The sequence below is a fragment of the Hemicordylus capensis genome, chromosome 5, assembly GCF_027244095.1.
Source record: "Hemicordylus capensis ecotype Gifberg chromosome 5, rHemCap1.1.pri, whole genome shotgun sequence".
Taxonomy (NCBI): domain Eukaryota; kingdom Metazoa; phylum Chordata; class Lepidosauria; order Squamata; family Cordylidae; genus Hemicordylus; species Hemicordylus capensis.
Window position 1 is genome coordinate 152,976,952 of NC_069661.1, and position 20,441 is coordinate 152,997,392.

Genomic DNA, 20,441 nt, shown 5'->3' on the forward strand with positions numbered 1-20,441 from the left:
GCCAAAGGACAGACAGTAACTGACTCAGAGAAGATCAAACAGAGATGGAAGGAGTATACTGAAAAGCTATACAGCAGGGACATCAACATCCCAGATACTCTAGAAGGTATTCCCTACCTATAAGAACCTCTAATACAGGAATATGAAGTTTAGATCTGCACTCCAGTCATTACCAAGTCAGAAGACTACAGGAACTGATGGAATAGCTACAGAAATATGGCAGGCAACAGAAGTAGTATCAGTCAAGGCTCTTACCAAACTATGCCAGCAAATTTGGAATGAAACAATGGCCAACATATTGGAAGAGGTCGGTCTACATACGGATAAAGGAGACTGAACAGATTGTGCCAACCATCGCACAATCTCCTTAATTTCACATGATAGCAAAATAATGCTCATGTGAAATCATGTGAAATCTCCAATGCAGATTAGAGCCCTACATGGAAAGGGAAATGCCGGATGTTCAAGCTGGTTTCAAAAAAAGCCGGGGAACAAGAGATATCATTGCCGATGCACGCTGGATAATTGAGAAAGCCAAAGAATACCAGAAACAAGTCAATATGTGCTTTATTGACTACAGAAGAGCCTTCAATTGCATCGAGCATATCAAATTGTGGAACCTCATTAGGGAAATGGGTGTCCCAGAACATCTCATTGTTCTCATCAGAAACATGTACACATGACAGGATGCCACAGTCCAGACAGAATATGGTGAAACAGACTGGTTCCAGATCGGCAAAGGAGTAAGTCAAGGCTGTATACTTTCTCCTTCTCTATTCAATTTATATGCTGAATATATACTGAGAAAAGCTGGATAGGAAGAAGATGAGCATGGTTTTAAAGTAGGACGAAGAAACATCAATAACCTGCACTATGCTGATGACACCACTCTGATAGGTGAGAATGCGGATGATCTGCAAGCTCTAGTAATGAATGTCAAGAAGCACAGTGAAAAAATGGAACTACGACTAAATATAAAGAAGACTAAACTAATGACAACGGGTACAGCAACCAGCCTCAGAATTGACAATGAAGACACTGAAGTGGTGGATAGCTTCTGCCTTTTAGGATCGACCACCAGTAGTTAAGAAATACGCTCCAGATTAGCACGTGGTAGAGTTGGAATAAAGGCCTTGGAAAGGATATTTAGATGCTATGATGTGTCTATACCTACAAAGATTAGAATCTTTCAGACATTGGTTTTTCCTGTGACACTCTATGGATGCCAAAGCTGGACTTTGAAGAAGCGAGATAGAAAAAGCATTGATGCTTTTGAACTTTGGTGTTGGAGAAAACCTTTGAGGATACCATGGACAGCCAGGAAAACAAACAAATGGATCAAAGAACAAATCAATTTTCACTCGAGACACAAATGATCAAACTATCATACTTCGGACACATTATGCGAAAACCCAGGTCCCTTGAGAAGTCCATAATGCTGGGGAAAACTGAAGGAAAGAGAAGAAGAGGGCAACCAGCAGCAAGGAGGATCGACTTGATTACGACAGCAATGAATGCATCACTGAGAAACCTTAAAAACCAAGTTGAAGACAGATCATCCTGGGGAGAATCAATCTATGTGGTCGCTAAGAATCAATACCGACTTGACGGCACTTATCAATCAATCAATCGGGCCCTAATTATGACCTTTGGGGGCTTGTAATACTAACCTCAGAGAAGAGGTAAGTTATGAGCAGCAGGAGCAGAATTCCCTTCTAAGCTTGGTTTTAGGATTAGCCCAAATTCTGCTCTTGCCTTCCATTGATACAGATCCGATTGGTGGGACCCAGGTGGTGGCATCACAGCTTCGAAACTCTCTCTCCGTCAAACCCTTTGTATTCGTCAATGCAGTTAAGATTTTCATCTGACCTTTAGCTGGTATTTTTATTCGACAATGTTTTGCTCTCTTTTTTTCAATTGTCATTTTATTGCATTTAATTGCTGTTGATTGTCACTCTGTAAGGTTTTTAGCCTGAAAGACAGGGTATAAATTTTTTAATTAAATAAATATTCGTGATCCCTAAAATCGCCATTTTTTTCCAGCTGCACAGGACCTAGGAAGCATATCTGGACATTAGTCATGTAATAATGTCTTTGGAATAATACACTTTGGCTCACACAAAGTTCAACTGAAGGTCTTTGAAGAATTTCTTTATCTAAGATTCCTTCAGAGTGATAAAACAACACTTGCAAATCTTATCAATATGTTTTCTAATCACAGTATCTCAAGATACAAGCATGTCATTTGGCATTGTTCCAAACCCTCACATGTATATCCTAAGTCTTCTATAGGATAAAGGAAGGACTGAGGGCAGCTTAGAAATTGACATATAGATTACTTCCTAATAAAGGAGATGTCCTTGTTTTTCATACAGCAGCCTGGCTCTCTAATCAGAAACCACACAATGACCCTGGCATATTTAAAAAAACAAAAATGAACTACAGTTTTGGAATCTGTTAGACATCTTTCAAAGCAGAAAACATTAAAAGTAGTGTGTAGGGCCAACAGCAACTGTACCTCTTGAAATACTACCATACAATACCTTCTCAAAGGGAAAACTGCAGGTACATATATGAGCACACTGATGTAGATTTCGGCATAAGTGATACTGATAAAGGTAGACAGGCATTTTCTGTTAAGTACAGCACAATCCTATGGATGTTTACTGAAAAATAAGTCCCATTGAGTTCAGCGGGCACTAGATAAGTGTGCACAGGCCTGAGCTTAAATTTATCCAGACTTTTTTTTATTATACTAATCAGCATCCTCCACTAAGAAACAACTCTAACATATTCACATTTCAAATCCCCCTCAGAAAGACACCAGTGGTAGAGCTTCTAGGCTTATTCAAGAACTTTGAAACCCTTGTTCCATTAATGCCAAACAAAAGCCAAAGAATTTTCTGATAAATAATTAGAGAGTGTACAGGTTTGTTTCCTTTACTTCTTTCATTTTTATTCAGCATTACTGCTTCTTAAAATCCTTCTCTGGCTAGGCAAAACTGAACATTCATATTCCACCAAGCACATTAATCAACAATAAATCCTTTTGGGTCATTATAGCAATCATATCCAGAATTCAGCTGCACAAAGAATACACTAGCTAAGCCAGCAAATATTATTCATGTGATAATCATTGCATATTACAGACATCACTGTAGTTTCAGTTCGTTGAACTACTATTAGCAGAAGCCTAATTTTTACACAATGTTACCGTACGTTAATTTCGTGGTATGGTTGCTGTTATTTCCTAGGATCTAACAAAACTATAATGGACATTTTATTGGGCAAAGTGTTGAGTACATCTCTTGTGTTTGTTTACAATGGCTCCTACTGGGGTTTATGAATCTAAAATGTTTGAATGGAGGAGAAAGAGGCATGGTATTTGAGTGCAAAAAACAAAAAGAATTTAATGGGGATACACATAGTGGGGGGGGGCTGGGGAATCCATAGCTTATAGAAAACATAGCTCCCAAACAGGTTTCATAAAACATAAACCTAATTAAAAGGAATTTGCCATTAAAATTGGATTTTTTTATTATTATTGGTTAAATTTCCATCCTTTTTTTTTTAAACCAAGAAACTCAGGGCAGCATCCTCCCAACAACTGTGAGGTAGGTTAGGCTGAGAAAGTGAAAGAGTGTAACTGTTCCAGATCACCCTGTGAGTTTCATGACTGAATGGAGATTTATTTGACCCCAGGTCTTTTTGCTCCTAGTCCAGTTCTCTAAGTGCTATGCCACACTGCCTCATTTAGTTTCAACATCACCTCAACCAGGGCTGTGCAAAGGGCAGGTTGCAGTTTCCAGTGAACTGCCTCGAACCTGCTAGGATTCTTGCAGTGCAAAGCATAGGCCTTCCTTCGCCATAAGCTGCCCTTCTTCTTAGGTAAACTAATTCTGTTTTACTTTGGTTGAGAGTTAATATATTTTCCTGGCTGGACAGAATTGTGTCTGTCCTACAACCACCCCCAAACCTATCCACCCCCAGCACAATATCTCCAGTGACTGTTGCTGGTGTCTATCTTGTGTTTCTTTTTAGATTGTGAGCCCTTTGGGGACAGGGAGCCATCTTATTTATTTATTTCTCTGTGTAAACCGCCCTGAGCCATTTTTGGAAGGGCAGTATAGAAATCTAATAAATAATAATAATAATAATAATAATACATACATACATACATACATACAACCATTTTAGAGGCTAGAAACAGATTTGCAGTAAATGAAATGTGTGCTCTGGCACTTCAAGAAAAAGGAATATACAAATTCAAAGAAGAAATAGAACCTCCATGTTTAGAAGCAGTAAACCCGAGTATCAGATTCTGGAGATAAACAAAAAGGTTGCATAGCACGCTCATGTCCTGCTTATGGGCTTCTTAGAAGCATCTGCTTGGCCATGGTGGGAGACAGAACGCTGGACTAGTCAGACCTTGGCTTGGTCCAAGCAAGAGAAACCAGAGAGCAAACTCAAGACTACTTAACAATGATCAGCTATGCCTTAACCATGAAGAGTTACAGAATATGCATTCTTGCACTGGAAATTTAAAACATTCCCATGGTAGGAAAGAGAAATAAAGAGACCAGCCCTTCCTAAAGTCAGTCCACTCTAATATATACTTTTGCCTCTGTTCTTACTCTTATGTCTAACCACTTAACACAGTTTGTGCTGACATAACTTAAAGTGGGGTGCTATGCCAGGCAGACAATCCTCTGCTATGTAAAGTAAGAATCCTCTGACAGTGCCTGGTTTGACAGATTTCTTTCATTTAAAAAGAAAAAGAAGAGAGAGACAAAACAATGCAACACTTCCAAAGCATGGGATGGGATGTTAAAGGACTGAAAAGAGTTTCTGAGCTCCTGCTCCCTACAGCAACCCCCAACACCCCCTGAAGAGCCACTAATGATAGCTGCGGAACTGTTCAGCACTATATCCACCATAAAGCAAGGAGCTATAACTGAAAACAAAAGTTAAGTCCCATGAGCATGCAGAAGCGTTTTAGGCATATGCACATGAAAGTCTTTGGATCTTAGCCATACTAGCATCCCACTGATGTGGTTACACTGTAGTGTAAACATGATGCGGACTTTGGAGCTAGAAACAAACTTCAAAAGGGTATCTGAAGCTGAACTGCACAAATCCAATTCAGCTGCAGCCACTGAAAGCTTAAGAATATCACCACCCCAGGTGTTTCCATTATTCCTGGATATAGCTGACTTTAAAAGCATCATGTTTTCCATGTGGTTCATTACTCCTCTAATAAATGGGAAATTAGATTTCTGATATTAAAACGTTTTAAAAAGCATTTCACATTAGCAAACAGAATGCTACTAAAATGACCGAGTAGACTCACCAAGCTCATTGAGACTCTGAGCAGCTTTTGTTATCTCTCTGCTTCCTCCCTGCAGCTGTCCTTGAAGTCTCTTGCTGAGATACAAGATGCGTATAATTCTCCGCAGCAAGTCACAGGCAGCCTTTATAGAAAACATGGCTTAAGAATATATTCAATATATTACATTATTATACAGTTTGAAGTATCTACTGAGGAAAAGCTGCACACATTTCTGGGTTTACAATACAAGCTTGATCACATTACAGTTCAGATGAAGGTTTGATATCATCTAGCAAATACCAGCAACTGTAGTAAAAAAAACATGTCACAAAAGGTTGTAACTACAAGCTACCCTGTAGGGACATAAGGGCATTTAGTCATAAACACACAACGAAAGAAAACTTCAGATAAAGGTTGCAATTCTGCTCTATTAAACCCAAACATTTACAGTTTCTCTGGCAATAACCAGATGTGTTCATATTCTGATACAAAGCTCCAAGGTCTATGCCAAGAAAAACTGGATTTTGTACACAGAATTTCACAAAACAATATACAAATTAGCTTGCTTCACAGACTGGATGGGGCAGGAGGGAGATTTTTAAAGCAATTGTGGTGTTTTTAATAAAAAATAAATTTAAATTGTTTTATTTTAAATTCTATGAAATGAAATGCCCCTTAAAATATAACCAGGCTTAAAAATATATCTGAAGGTAAAAACAAAATGCATCACTATCAATACAAAATATACTTCAAAAAAATGTTAAGGGTCATGAATCTAGAGTTGAGGAAATGCCCTCAACTCCTGCCAGTGGCTTCGAGCGGCATCTGGTGGTCCACTGTGTGAAACAGAATGGTGGACCAGATGGGCCTTGGGCCTGATCCAGCAGGGCTGTTCTTATGACCCTCTATAATACACAGTAGTGGGCATCCATATGAAATTACTCCTGAGTAGGCCTACTGAAATTAGGTAATCATTTAGAGCCATTTCTGAGTGAAATTATTTAGTCTGGATATTTAGCTCAGATGAAACACTAAATCATAGTTTAGCACTATGTGAAGTAGCCCAAGAAAGCAGCAGTCTCACACACTCACCCTTCTTCTCTCCTCCTCCCTTCACATGATAAAAGAGCAGAGGAAGTCCATTCCTGTGGCTCACTAAGGCTCATTCATGCAGCACTAAACCATCTGAAGTGGGACACTGAGTTAAAACACTACTTTTATATGTGTCAGAATGAAGCGGTGGGGGGGGGAGGGATATGTGACTTTGGTCTGCAAATATAAATTTTATTTATTTATTTATTGCGCATATTATAAATTCTTAGACTGTAAACCAAACACCATAGACATTTGGTTTCCCTGTTGTAGACACCTGCTCACATAATGCGCAGAGAAACATTGACAAGCAAGAGAGATGTTTGCACTGCTGTGAGGCTCTCCAAACAACAACAGCACTCCTGCGGAGGCCAGCTGCTCTGTGCCTCCTAAACACTGCAATTGCAGCTGCGATGCTATTTCCACTTGGAATCATGGAGGTAGTGTCGCAAATGTGCAAAGCATAGTAAGAATGGAATGGCCCACCTGCAAAGCAACACCAAGGCACTTTGGTGAGCCTCACAGGAGCATCACTTGCCCATCAACATTTCTTTGCAGAATACGTGAAAAACTGTCTAGTCCAATAATTGCCAGCTCTTGCTTCTAGAAAATGGTATGGATTCAGGTATTCAAGTAAGTGATCTTGCTTAGTATTTTTACATGTGGAGAGAGAGAACAGTCATTTCTGAATGACAACATGTAACCACAGCTATACAAATGCTTCTAAAGAAATGAAAGCCAGGACTTTGCTGATTCCTATTTCAGATTCTCTCCGATCACATCCATATTTCTATACATGGAATCACAGAATATCAAGAGGTGTGGCAATAAATAACCATGATAAACCTTACTAGATGAACAAAATTGATTATTAATTTGAGGCCTAGTGTGGGGTTAGGATGATAGGATCTATAACTTTGATCCAAAAGTGTTGTTGTACTAATGGAAAGCAGAAGGCACCACACACACCTCCAAAAGGCTGCTGCTGAGAGATGGCGCACCCTCTGGAACAGCATGGAATATGGCGCAGCTTTGCAGTGGGTAGAGGAAAGTAGTGAAAATCAGGAAGCTCACCTGGCATGAGTGGAAGTGCTTTCTCATCACATATCACCACCTTTAGAGCCAAGCCTATGTGTTTTAGGCTGCTGCTTATAAAAATATACTAGAACTTAAAAGGTGAGACCTGTTCTTCATCTACAGGTGAAACTCGGAAAATTAGAATATCGTGCAAAAGTCCATTAATTTCAGTAATTCACCTGTAGAGAGGACTCCAAGGGGTACTAAGGAGTAGGGGGCGCTTCCCCCAAAAAATATTTCCCACTACCCCTTTCGCTCTATGATTCACCAGGCTGAAACTTTACAGCAAAGTGTCAAACAATACAGTTACAATATATGACAATTCTGTAGGTTGAATTAATCTATATATTTAATTCTCCTGGGTGAACCTTGGAATGTGCGTCCCAGCGCCCAGCTGATTGGCTGGGCAGCAGAGGCACCTGATTGGCTGAGGCACACCCAGGAGAATTGGTCGCTGTGGTGGGCCGGAGGCGAGGCAGCGGCAGGCCCGGCCCCAGCATTGGGCCCGAGCCGGCCGGAGACTGGGGCAGAGGGGGGTGGGAAGAGGTAGACGGCCTAAAGAACGCACAGATGCTCTGTGTGGGGCTGGCTAGTTATTTAAAATTGCTTCCATTGTTTAAACAAGCCTTATTCACTCACTCCTTCACTGCAGAACAAGAGCAGAAGCCAGTGCAGCCAGGTAGGTAGGAGACTCCTACCCCTAAGATCCCTGCCTGGCCAGAAACTGGTAGGAGGGTGCAGGGTCATCTCCACTACAGATTTCAGCTGGCCTGGTACTCTTCTCTTTCCCCATCCCAGTCTTTCCTGCCACATGGTCTTGGACTGTGGACAGGAAGAGAAAACTAACTTGGAAAGCAGACTGGAAGGTTTGGCCTAAGCCAAGAAGTCAGCATTTTCTAAGAGGAATCTGACCCATTTTCTGAAAATGCCAAGCAAGCTAAAGTAAACAAGCTAACACTGATTACCTTACCTCTGTGAGTATTTAATTCATTGTAAAATCCTTGTTCATTATAATAATCAGGGGTGCAGAAATGTTGGCTCAGTTCACTAGCCGGACAAAATTTTTACTAGTCAGTTGATTCCTCAAGCTACATCAGTTGATTCCTCAAGCTATGGTGGAAAGTGCTGGGAAGGGCTACACTTCCCAGCACTTCATATATGCCTTCCAAGAGGGTGCAAGGGCTCAAGAGGGCTTCATTTCTCTTAAAGGAGCCCCCCACTGGCACTGGGCAAGGCACAGCGCAGTATTAATGGTTGTCTCCATGTGGTGCCTGGAGGGCTGTATTCAGTATTCAAGCTTCACACAGGCCCAATAAACAGTCTGGGGCCTGCACTTAGGATTGATGTGGGCTGCTTTTGGGTCTTTCAATGAAGAACACTGTGCTATAGGGATGTGCATGAACTACGGTTCGAGCACATTTCAGGAGCGGGGCCCGGGAGCTTTAAGAAAATGGAGAGCAGGTCCTTACCTGCTCTCCACCCTAGGGATGTGCACACGGTGAAGCTACACCAGCCTGCCACATTGTATAAACGCATTAATTCAGACCGAGACTAAGTTAGTCATGACTAACTTGTCTCATTTCATTTGTGCTTAGTTATGACCTGCTAGTCTGCATGCAGCTGCTGATTATTACTACAATTTTCTATACTACCTTCTCAACAAAAAGTTCACAATGCAGTTTAAATAGCACATTTTAAGGGTTTCCTGTTTCAAAGCGCTCACAATCTAAAGTCCCTGCCTCTGTATCTATATCCTAATCATAATCCTAATACTAATCAACAGTACTGCATAACTATGAGAACGAATCGGAGGATTTTTTAGGATGATTCACAGCAATGAAAAGAATCCTATGTTTTTTAAACCATCTATGGTAAATGCTTGTTCAAGGTAGCTTTATATACACAAAAAGAAAGAACATAGACCTGAGAAATCCCTCAGTTTCTTAAATAAAGCCAGTGTGGCACAGTGAGTGTGGATTTCGTTTGTGAAGATTTATGTTTGAATCCTGCTCAGCTATGAAGCTCATTGGGCAACCTTGGTCACCTCCCCACCCTCTCTCATCCTAACCTATATTACAGGGTTTTGTGAGGAAAAGATGGGCATTGCCCAGAGCTCCTTCAAAGAAGATAGACAGATATGAACCGCTTGTTATGAAAGTCTATACTATGAAATCGTTGAACAGTATTTCCCCACACATACCACTATAAAAGTTATTAGAATTGCTTACGTAGTAAACTCTAGTCTAAATAAACCAAGGCAATCTTAAAGAAGTAACCAAGGAAATCCAGCAAAGACCTTTAGCGGTAATATCAGAAAACACCTCCTCCTTTCACAACCAGCAAACTGATTAGGACGATTCACAGTAGTCAGTGGGAAAATCGGGTCTCCTAATCAGGCTGCTCTGACTGAAGCAAGTTCGCCACCTTTCTTCCCGCTGCTACATCAGAGCAAGAAAATCGGCTCTTCCGCTCTGCCACTGGCAGGAGCCTACTGGAAATGTTCTCTCTCTGGGTGTCTATGTGAAGAAGTTCACTCTCTCGGTTTCTTTGTTGTTGGGGGTGGGAAGAGGGGGCTTTGCTTTAGACTGGCCAGCCAATGCTCCACATGTTAGACCCACTGGCAGCCCAATTTTTCTACCATGTGAGTGCAACTGGGAGAACTGGGATCGGTTGGTTGCAGGAGAAAGACCCCTCCATCGCTCCTGCCCCCAGTCCATCCCATCCTCCCACAGGAAGAAGCAGCTTGTTTGGTCTCCGAGATCGCTAGACCTCCCCATTAGCTGAAATCTGCTCGAATAAGGCAAACAAGATGGGAGTTTAGTGGAGGTCTCACACTTCTTTCCTGGTTGCTCTGCTGCAGCTTGGCACTACAGCTCCCCCACTCTGCCTCTGGCAAGAGCCTACTTGGCAATGGGTGCACATGCGCCCCAACACCACTATTGAGACATGCATGCACCTGTCACCATTTTCATTAGGTGTCTTGCCATAGCCAGAGCAGGAGAATTGGTTCTCTCGCTTGCACAAGAAAACCAATTTTCCCACTCTGGCCATGACAAGAGCAAACACGGTGGTTGTGGGGGAGAAAGACACTGAATGAGAGAGAGATGCAGGCAAGGACAAGGCAAGGGAAAGACAGTATGCTCTGATTTTTTCCACTCATCAGGCAACTATTTTCACACGTCCCAGACGAGTATACGAGTGGACTTCTGCAGCCTTGATAATAATGTTGTTCTTTGCACCCCAAACTAGTTCTAGAGTTGCCCCTTCATTCAGGTCTTCGGAACATTTTATCAAGCAAAGAGATTTTAAGGAGTGTTTGCATAATTAAACATCCTTCCATATTTGGTCTCCTACATGTCTGGAAAACTGCATATTTGAGATACTGGAATGTATAGGAATTATTGAGACATAGTCACTAACTCTTGATTAAGGATGCTACTGTGAATACCCTAGTCAAGTTAATCCCATAAAAGTTACCTTGACTGAAATAAGCAATAATAAACTCAGGAGAGAGACTATGCAGGGTACAGAGGTACATCTTACAAGTCTGTAATGAATAGCTCTGTCCCACTTATATTTTTACTTTATAAAGATTTTTGAAATTTTCAGCCAGTACACATATCCTATGGGTTCAATTATTTATTCTGGGAATGTGTTATTGGAGGTTCCCACCGCCAACCAGTAACCATAGCAACACTCTACATATATGTAGGAGAAGACTACAAAGTTATCTGTAGCCATCATTAATTCCTGTCAAAACATCAGCTCATATGGTGAAGTTCAGAAGGAAGGAAGGAAGGAAGGAAATCAAATTCCCAAGAAACAGTTTTGCTGTTCTCACAATATCTTCCTTTCTGCAAGATGAAATCCTTCCTTACAATATCACATAGCTCTTTGAAATACCACAGCCCACATATTGCATTCTTTGCAATCAAAATAAAATTTATTTCTGGAGAATAAAAGAAGAAAGACATGATGTGACTTACCTGAAGCCTTGCTAACTGTGCAGTGCGAGACACTATTTTGTTGTATGGATCAATAATTTTGGCCCTGATTCTAATAAAAAATGAAATATGTTTTACAAATCATGGTAGTAGGTAAACACTGTAAACTTCTGATTACATTATATTAATGATTTACCTGTCAACAGTACTTTGTAGGGCACTAATTCTGGTCTGCATCATTTGAAGAACACCTGCATTTTGTTACACAAAACAAAATCAGTATTAAACAACACAGATATGACATAAAGGCAGTTTTTCTAATTAAAATACAGCAAATGAAGAACAAAAGAAGAACTTTTAAAGTACTGTAGCTTAAAAAAATGTAAATTATTTCTACAGCATTTTCCAGTTAAATAAGTACATTATTATTGTTCTTATTAAATTTACAAACTGGTCCTAAACATGTTGGCTCAGAGAAGTCTCACTGAGTTCAACAGGACTAACTTTCTTCTCAGTAAGCTTAGGACTGCAGTGCAGCCTTAATGACACAAGGAACACTGTAAGGGAGATCAGGCTGAAAAGGGGAGACTTGCCCAACATCACCCACAGCTGAGTGCAAAGTTCAACCCTGCTCTCTCACAGCCAGACCCAACACTGTACCTATAACACAAGTCTAGTGATTGCTTGAGTGATCTAGTCTGAAACATAGAGAAATCTGAAGCTAATTTCTCAGAACTGCCTAGTTAGGTTGACATTTCTGTAATTCCTAATAGTGCATGCTACATTTACTATTGGAAAACATTTCCTAGAAAATCAATCAAAGCTACTACACAATGAAGTGCTAAGAGAAAAGATAACTGGTCCAAAGCATACAGTGAATATTGATCCCAATGTTGCTATAATTCAAGATATCAGGACCTCCACGGTTTTGGGGTGTGGGTGTGTTTGTGTGGTGTTGTTTTTTTAACTTGCTCCAAAAATGTCATTTGGTCCCAGTACTACTCTCCAGATTATAGAGTCAGGAAATCACCTAGATGTTGTTAGTTTACAACCCAAGTTTTCTTAGAAGTAAGCCCACTGAGTTCAGTGGCTGACATCCAGACTATATTACTCCTGAGTAGTCCTATCAAAATTAAATTGCCCTTTAGAGTAGCTACTGAGTAACTTAGCCTGGATGTCAGCTAGTGTAAGTATATTTGAATGCAGCCTAACAAAGACATCTCACTGAATTCAAATGGACTTCCTCCCAGATAAGAGTACACAGGAGTTCAGACTTCAAGTGCAATTAATTGACCACTCACACCAATACTGCCCAGGTATATGCAATATGACCGCAGCAGTACAAGTGAGTTGCCCATTTAAAACAAGGCAATCCAGCAGTCAAGAAATATGCTGGAGACTAGCACGTGGTAGGGTTGCAATGAAGGCCTTGGAAAGGATATTTAGATTCTGTGACATGTCTATACCTACAAATAATAGAATTGTTCAGACAATGGTTTTTCCTGTGATACTCTATGGATGCCAAAGCTGGATTTTGAAGAAGCGAGAAAGAAAAAGCATTGATGCTTTTGAACTTTGGTGTTGGAGAAAACCTTTGAGGATACCATGGACAGCCAGGAAAACAAACAAATGGATCATAGAACAAACCAATCCAGAATTTTCACTAGAGACTCGAGGCACAAATGACCAGGCTCAAACTATCATACTTTGGACACATTATGTGAAAACCTGGCTCCCTTGAGAAGTCCATAATGCTGGGGGGAGTTGAAGGAAAGAGAAGAAGAGGATGACCAGCAGCAAGGTGGATTGACTTGATTACGACAGCCATGAATGCACCACTGAGAGACCTTAAAGGCCAAGTTGAAGACAGATCATCCTGGAGAGAATCTATCTATGTGGTCACTAAGAGCTGACACTGACTTGACAGCACTTAATCAATCAATTAGACCATAAACTGTATGTGCTGAGCAATTGAATTGGCTAGTTTATTACAATAATTAGCTAAGAAAAGCCAATGGAGAAACATGCCCATTTAACCGAAACAAGCATGCTGATGCTATTACAGACATATTCTTCCAATTCTGAAGGGTGGAAGCCTTAGGTCAGTTCCCGGCCATTTTTCTTATGCATGTGACTATTCCTTGGGCCATTTATTTGAGATTGGAAACAGCTTAGCAGGTGACCATTCTGTGGCACAGTAGGGATGTGCACGAACCTCAGTTCAAGCACCATTTCATGAGCGGGGCTTGGAAGCTTTAAGAAAGAGGAGAGCAGATGCATACCATGCGGGACTTCTAGAGATGCGTGCCACTCGAGCAGGAGGCTGCATGGGATGGTGGAGTGGGGATGTGCATGGAACCGTTCAGCGCTCCATTCTTTTCCCCCGCCGGCACGAAGGGCTGTAGCGTGCCTCCCTGCAGCCCCAGTCAGCATTGCGATGGAAATGGTTGACACACATGCATGCCATGCGCACACGTGTCAGCCATTTCCATCGCGACTAGGGCTGCAGGGAGGCACGCTGCAACCTCACACGCCTGCTTTTTGCGAGAGCACCGGCATGGCGAAAGTAGTGGGGTGGGGGCTGGCAGGTAGGCAGCACCTCCCCTTCCCCTTAAAGAAACCCACCCACCCTTCTGGGAGTGCACAGAACCAGTTGTGTGCACATCCCTAGGGTGGAGAGCAGGTAAGGACCTGCTCTCCATTTTCTTAAAGCTCCCGGGCCCCGCTCCTGAAATGTGCTCGAACCGTAGTTCATGCACATCCCTATAGCACAGTGTTCTTCATTGAAAGACCCAAAAGCAGCCCACATCAATCCTAAGTGCAGGCCCCAGACTGTTTATTGGGCCTGTGTGAAGCTTGAATACTGAATACAGCCCCCCAGGCACCACATGGAGACAACCATTAATACTGCGCTGTGCCTTGCCCAGTGCCAGTGGGGGGCTCCTTTAAGAGAAATGAAGCCCTCTTGAGCCCTTGCACCCTCTTGGAAGGCATATATGAAGTGCTGGGAAGTGTAGCCCTTCCCAGCACTTTCCTCACAGAACTCCTAAGAGAGAGCTCCATCTCTTAAAAAGTTCTCCCAGCACTGAGAAAAGTGGAGGTCAGCAGAGAGGGTAAATGCTCTCACAATGAAGGTTAGGGTTGGGTTTTTGTTTTGCTTTTTTGCCAAAGTGGCCCCCACTTGGGGGGAAAGTGAAGATCACTGCTGTACCCTTCATCATAGGACACAAAAAAGGCTTTCATCAAAAGGACACAAAAGCTTGGAACAGTGTTACTACAGTAGAAGAGCGAGCCATCTCTAGCTGCCAAAATGCTAATTCTTCAATACTTGGACCACTATATTCTATGAATTTTTTAAACTATATAAAGGCCTAGGGGCTGCAGCTACAATGTGTACTTTACTATTCTTGTAAATCCCACTGACTTTAATAATTGGTAAATGACTTACAGGTAACGATTCACAGGATATTATATAATATTGGCTCATAAAGAATTCATGCTGTAAAATTACCTTTACAACAATTAAACTAAAGCTTTCACAGCTAGAAGAAAGTGTTCCCTAAGAACAGTTTATAAAATCCCAATTAAGGTGAAAAATATACAAGCATAACTGAGGAACACTAATGTATTTGTGGTGTTGTGTTATCAAAATGGGGATCAGTACATCCCTCCTCCCCAACAGAACATTTTAGCACCCCTTCAACATATTTAATGCAGTGTTCTTTTTTTATTTTAAGAGTGCATACCACAACTTAGATTTTCTTTACACTTCAGTTAAAACTCGCGTACAAAATCATAAGCTTGTAGGAGTCCTATTCTATATATGTAACTAAGTAGGCTTAGCATACTAGGGTGATGTAATGAGAATATGTCAACCCACATGTTTGTCAAGGCTTAGTCATCTATACATCAAGAAACTATAATTCAAATACAATATATCACGTGTTATTTAATAAGATGGGGACATAATGGAGCTAGGGTTGCTACCCTTTCAATATTTGTAGGGACGATTTGTATTTTGAGTTATGTCCAAATTTCTATTATTAAACTAGGGACTTTACAAAACATGAGTTATTGACAGGCGAGGGGGGGAGGTATTGCCCCATGGGGTGTGTGTGCAAATTTTAAACAGCATAATGCATCCAGCAATTGGCTCTACCACTCAAATTAGGAACCTATCCCTAGCAAGTAGTTTAATACAAGCCATAAATCCATTCCTCCCTATCCTCACAATAATTCAGGGCAGCCAGTGTTAAAAACATCTTGTTCTGTCAAGCTAAATTTTTGTACAAACTGCCATTCAGTTACTTTCATCTTCTCAAGCCACCATTTTATGACTAATTCTGCTTCCCCAAGCCCAGTATCTTGGCTTGTGCTGTTATCTCCCAAGGCTCTGTCAAAAAAACAAAAAACAAAACAAAAGGGGGGGGGTAACTCCTTAAATCTGACCATCCCTGCTTAGAAACAGGACTCCAAGACTATAATTAGGGTAGGGCTCTATTTCGGGTACCAATTCAGATGCTGGAAAACATTGAGAAGAATATTTTTTTCCTTTACAAAGACCAATTTATTTCCCTCCCTCAAAAACTTACTATTTGATATATATAATCGTTTTCACAGTACTACAAGTTCAACTGAAACTTTAAAAAGAAATACAAAGGAAGCAATCTTAAACACACTTACTAGAAAGTAAGCATCACTGAACACAGCAGGATTTACTTTTGAACAAACATGTATAGGATTGCTCTGCAAGGCTGTGTAAATTGACAGCGGAAAACAAAGTTGAAGACTGACTGCGTTTCCAGCCTTCCCACGGTGCTGTACATGTTATTTCTTCTATAATTACTCCATCAAACATCCAGAGATTCTGGCATCAAGCTATTAATGCAGTCCCTGTACTTTTATGATCTAAGGAAGATTCTCTCAGACACTGCACAGAAATTATACAATTAAAATATTTAAACATATGATGAAATACAGAGAAAGTAACTAAGAATAATCATATGCACAAATATTCAGCTAATTTCCAGTTTCTAGTCTCTACTGCTTTGAGTACAAAATTTAGGTCCTTTTAATGAACAGCAGATTTTAATGCAAAATATATTCATTTGTTTCCCATTTGCTGCTCACAGACCATGTTCATAATACTGCAAAAGTTAGGAATGCATAAGCTCTTCTGATCTCTCTCATGGTTGTACTTTTGTTGCACGGATAGTAAAGAAACATAACACTGCAATTTAAAGCAATTAGCATAGGAAGTCAGATCTATGCAAAAGCACGTTAGAATAAAACAATGTTTTAGGGATAAAGGTAAAGTAAAGTGTGCCGTTGAGTCAGTGTCAGCTCCTGGCAACCACAGAGCCCTGTGCTTGTCTTTGGTAGTATACAGGAGGGGTTTACCATCTTCCATGCAGTATGAGATGATGCCTTTTAGCATCTTCCTATATCGCTGCTGCCCGAAATAGGTGTTTCCCATAGTCTGGGAAACATACCAGTGCAATCACAACCAATCTTCCATGCCTAACCCATTCTGTAGCCCTTTTATTTATTACTTTTGCATCCCACCTTTCTAATGGTTTCCCTCACAACAAACTGTGATGTGGTTCGGGCTGAGAGACAGCAACTAACGAAGAGTCACCTGGTGAGCTTCATGGCTGCACAGGAATTTGAGCCCAGGTCCAAGTCCTACTCCCTATGCAGGCTGTAGTTCCCTGCTGTGAAACCCCATATCAGATGGTAAAAAAGAAACGTACTTCAAAAGGTTCACAAAGTGTTTGTTAGGAATGTGCACAAACCAGTTTGGAGGCAGTTTTGATGCAAGAGGGGTGCCGCTTTAAGGGCGAGGGAGGGTGCACTTACCCCTCCCACCGCTTTCCCCCCACCAGCGCTCGTTGCCGGTAAAAACCTTCGGGGTAGCAGTGTACTTCCCTGCCGCCCCTTCCCCCTCCTCAGCCTGAAGTGGCCAGAAGTACCGGGTGTGCACGCGCACATCGCATGCTTGCATGTGCACATCTCACGAGCATGCACGTTAATCCAGTACTTCTGGCCACTTCCGGCCAAGAAGGGGGAAGGGGTGGCAGGGAGGTACGCTGCCGCCACAAAGGTTTTTACCGACAACGACTGCCGACAGGGGGAAAGTAGCGGGAGGGATAAGTGCACCCTCCCCCACTCTTAAAGCGGCACCCCCGCCGGAATCGAACCGCCCTGCCATGGTTCTGTGCACATCCCTAGTGTTTGAACCTCCTGGGAGTGATGGTGGGAATATTCTCCTTCTTCCATCTTTCAGAGATACTGAGCTCCCCCACTGAAACACTCCCATGGGAACACTCCTGTGGGGTAATACACAATGGAGGATCAAATAGGATCATAGCCAAGCCAATACATCCATTTGGAGGTACAGTATGTTCCTTGCAGGAGCATCACAAAATGACAAAAATATTCTGGTAGCACATTTTCAGACATCACAAGGAGATAAAAAAGGCACAGACAGTGATTTTTCTAAGGGGTCAAAAATTGTTACTACTCAATACTGACAAACAGGTGATGGCATCATGGAGAGAATAGGAGACAAAATTAAAAAGCAACAGAACACCGCTTGGGAACTACAAAGGAGCCAAATGCAGGGAAACATTTCACCTGTTTAGTTACATGAACTCAACCAGAATTAATACTAAAGGACAAATTTCTACAGTATACAGTATGTCTTTAATATTAACAATTTAAATATTGGGGGGACGCAGGGACTGTAATATTGAGTGCCACAGCTGGCAGGGATGTCTAGACAGTAGTAAGGAAGTACTTACGTTCACACACACACACACACACACACACACACACACTTTGACTAATGCCCAAGCAAAGACCTTGACAAGAAAACATTTATAGTCAAGCCATATCAGGAGGAATCTTTGGGCTTGAATGCAAGTTATTCGGCGAATCACATGATCTTCAGATCTGGGAAACTGGGTAAGTCATGAATAAGATTTTTCCAAACACTTTTTCCTTTGGTTAAGATTGGTTCAAATACTAAACATGCCATATCGAATTGTATTTATATTATTTCAATTGCTCCAAGAATCCTTTCAATTAAAAACTTTTCTAGTTAGCCCAGTCAGCAGTTTATTTTACTTAATGACTTACAAGCCTGCCGTGTCAGTTCTTCTCCATTTAAATAATGCTCCTGTTTACCCAGAAAATGGACTCTAAGAAATATAGTCTATGAACAGCTCCACCTACTGACAATTTAAGAATGAACATTACAATGACAACTGCATCAGTAACAAATTAAATCCACATATTAAAAACTATGCAATTAAAAAACCAAAACAATTCCAGATGCCTTGCTAAGTTTAACAGAGTGAAACTTCAGTCTCTAGACATTACATGCAATATCTTTCCAGTACAGCACAAGATGTCATACATCAAGCAGGGTGACTAAAGTGACAAGTTCCCCAATTCACCATTTTTAGCCTTCTTTCCTTAAGGAAAGTAAGCTTATGAGATCACTCAGCAGAGTGAGCGTGCATGTGCGTCACGTGCCTCTATCAACTTCCCCAATGCCTGGACCAGTATGAACCAAATTGGGTAAAGTTGTAGGGACAACACAACAGCATAGTTTGTGATGATGTCACTCAGCCCAATTCAAGATGGCAGACGCATGAATGTTTGAGGTGCAAGTGGACTAACTTGAGAAATGCCTAACCGATTTGAACCAAATTTGCTACAGTTATAGTGACACATAGGGACACCTCAATGGCGCAGTTTGTGATTATGTCATCCACCTCAATTCAAGATGGAAGGCATGAATGCTTGAGGCAGAAGTGGGCTAACTTATGAAGGAGGTAATTAACAATTAACAGTATAGTGAAAGAAAAGTAGGCAGATTAGTTCTTACCAGAACAACTTGTTCAGTGTTGTGATGTTTAAATATAGTGCACTTTACTATATAACAAAGATATGTTGATTTACCTGAATGACTGGGTCAACCAAGTTTTGTCTCTCAGTGAAGCTGTCTAGAGTTTCTTGTAGGCTTTATTATTATGGCTGAGACCTAAAGACTAGTTATAAAAACTAAGAAGGGTGTGGGCTTGTGTTTATCAAGCAGCAACTGTCCATACTGCATGGCAAAGCATTCTGAAACTGAGGAAAGGTTCAAAAGCAGTTTACATGGCATGAGGATCCACTGTTCAAGATGTTTATGGTGGGAGTGGGGAGGCAATAATCCTAGAAGGCTAAATGGATATGAAAGGTTGTTTTTGCTTTTACAAGCTTAAGCAGACTTGTCTAAAACATATGATTTTAGCAAAACTCCAGATATAAATTACTGCATTCAGGATAAAAGGGAGAGAGATTTTCAGCTATTGCAGATGGACAGTACATTTCCATATCTAGTTTAGAACCTAGCTATTCTACAGGTGCAAGTTTTAAAAAAAATTATAAAAATACTTTACCTGTGATATAATTGCAGAAAAATATACAGCAATGTTAATTCTAGCTATTGCAGATGTAACAAATCAGAAACAAATTTAATCATATTTCACGGATGTGTAAAAATATTTTGGAAGTCTATGATAACATTACTGACAGGACTAGAGACAGGGCCTAACATCTTAAAATGCACCTTTTTAATGAGGCTTTTTAATACTCCATTATTATTATTTTTGTTATATCTGGTAGGTTCTTTAGCTTTTTATAATTTTCAGTTTTGATTTGAACCTAATAATGATTGTGGTTTTAAATCTGACAACTTTTTTTTGTTTAATTTAGTTAATTTTATTGTATCTTGTGTCTATCTTATTGTTGTGAGCCACCCTGAGCAGTAATGCACTGGAGGGGCGGGGTATAAATATTTTAAATACATACATACATACATACATACATACATACATACATGTTGTGAATTTTCACTTGATTTAGACATATATGGGATACATCCTAACATAAGAAAAGTGCAGCGAAATTTAATTGGAAGTTTGTTAGTAACTGCTTAATTTTAAATC

At 40.8% G+C, this 20,441-nt stretch overlaps 1 protein-coding gene across 4 annotated transcripts in view; it reads right to left on the reverse strand.

Moving 5' to 3' along the window:
- The window catches only part of COG5 (component of oligomeric golgi complex 5), a 270,566-nt gene that overhangs the window by 234,986 nt on the left and 15,139 nt on the right, over positions 1–20,441 (reverse strand). For 3 of the 4 annotated variants that reach the window (XM_053255351.1, XM_053255350.1, XM_053255352.1), the window contains 3 exons: positions 11,639–11,693; positions 11,485–11,554; positions 5,351–5,471 (listed from right to left, as the gene is read on the reverse strand). The exons of the other annotated variant lie outside the window; for it this stretch is intronic. In XM_053255351.1, the coding sequence (XP_053111326.1) occupies positions 5,351–5,471; positions 11,485–11,554; positions 11,639–11,693 (246 nt within the window). The remainder of the gene's footprint in view (positions 1–5,350; positions 5,472–11,484; positions 11,555–11,638; positions 11,694–20,441) is intronic. 4 annotated transcript variants of the gene reach the window in all.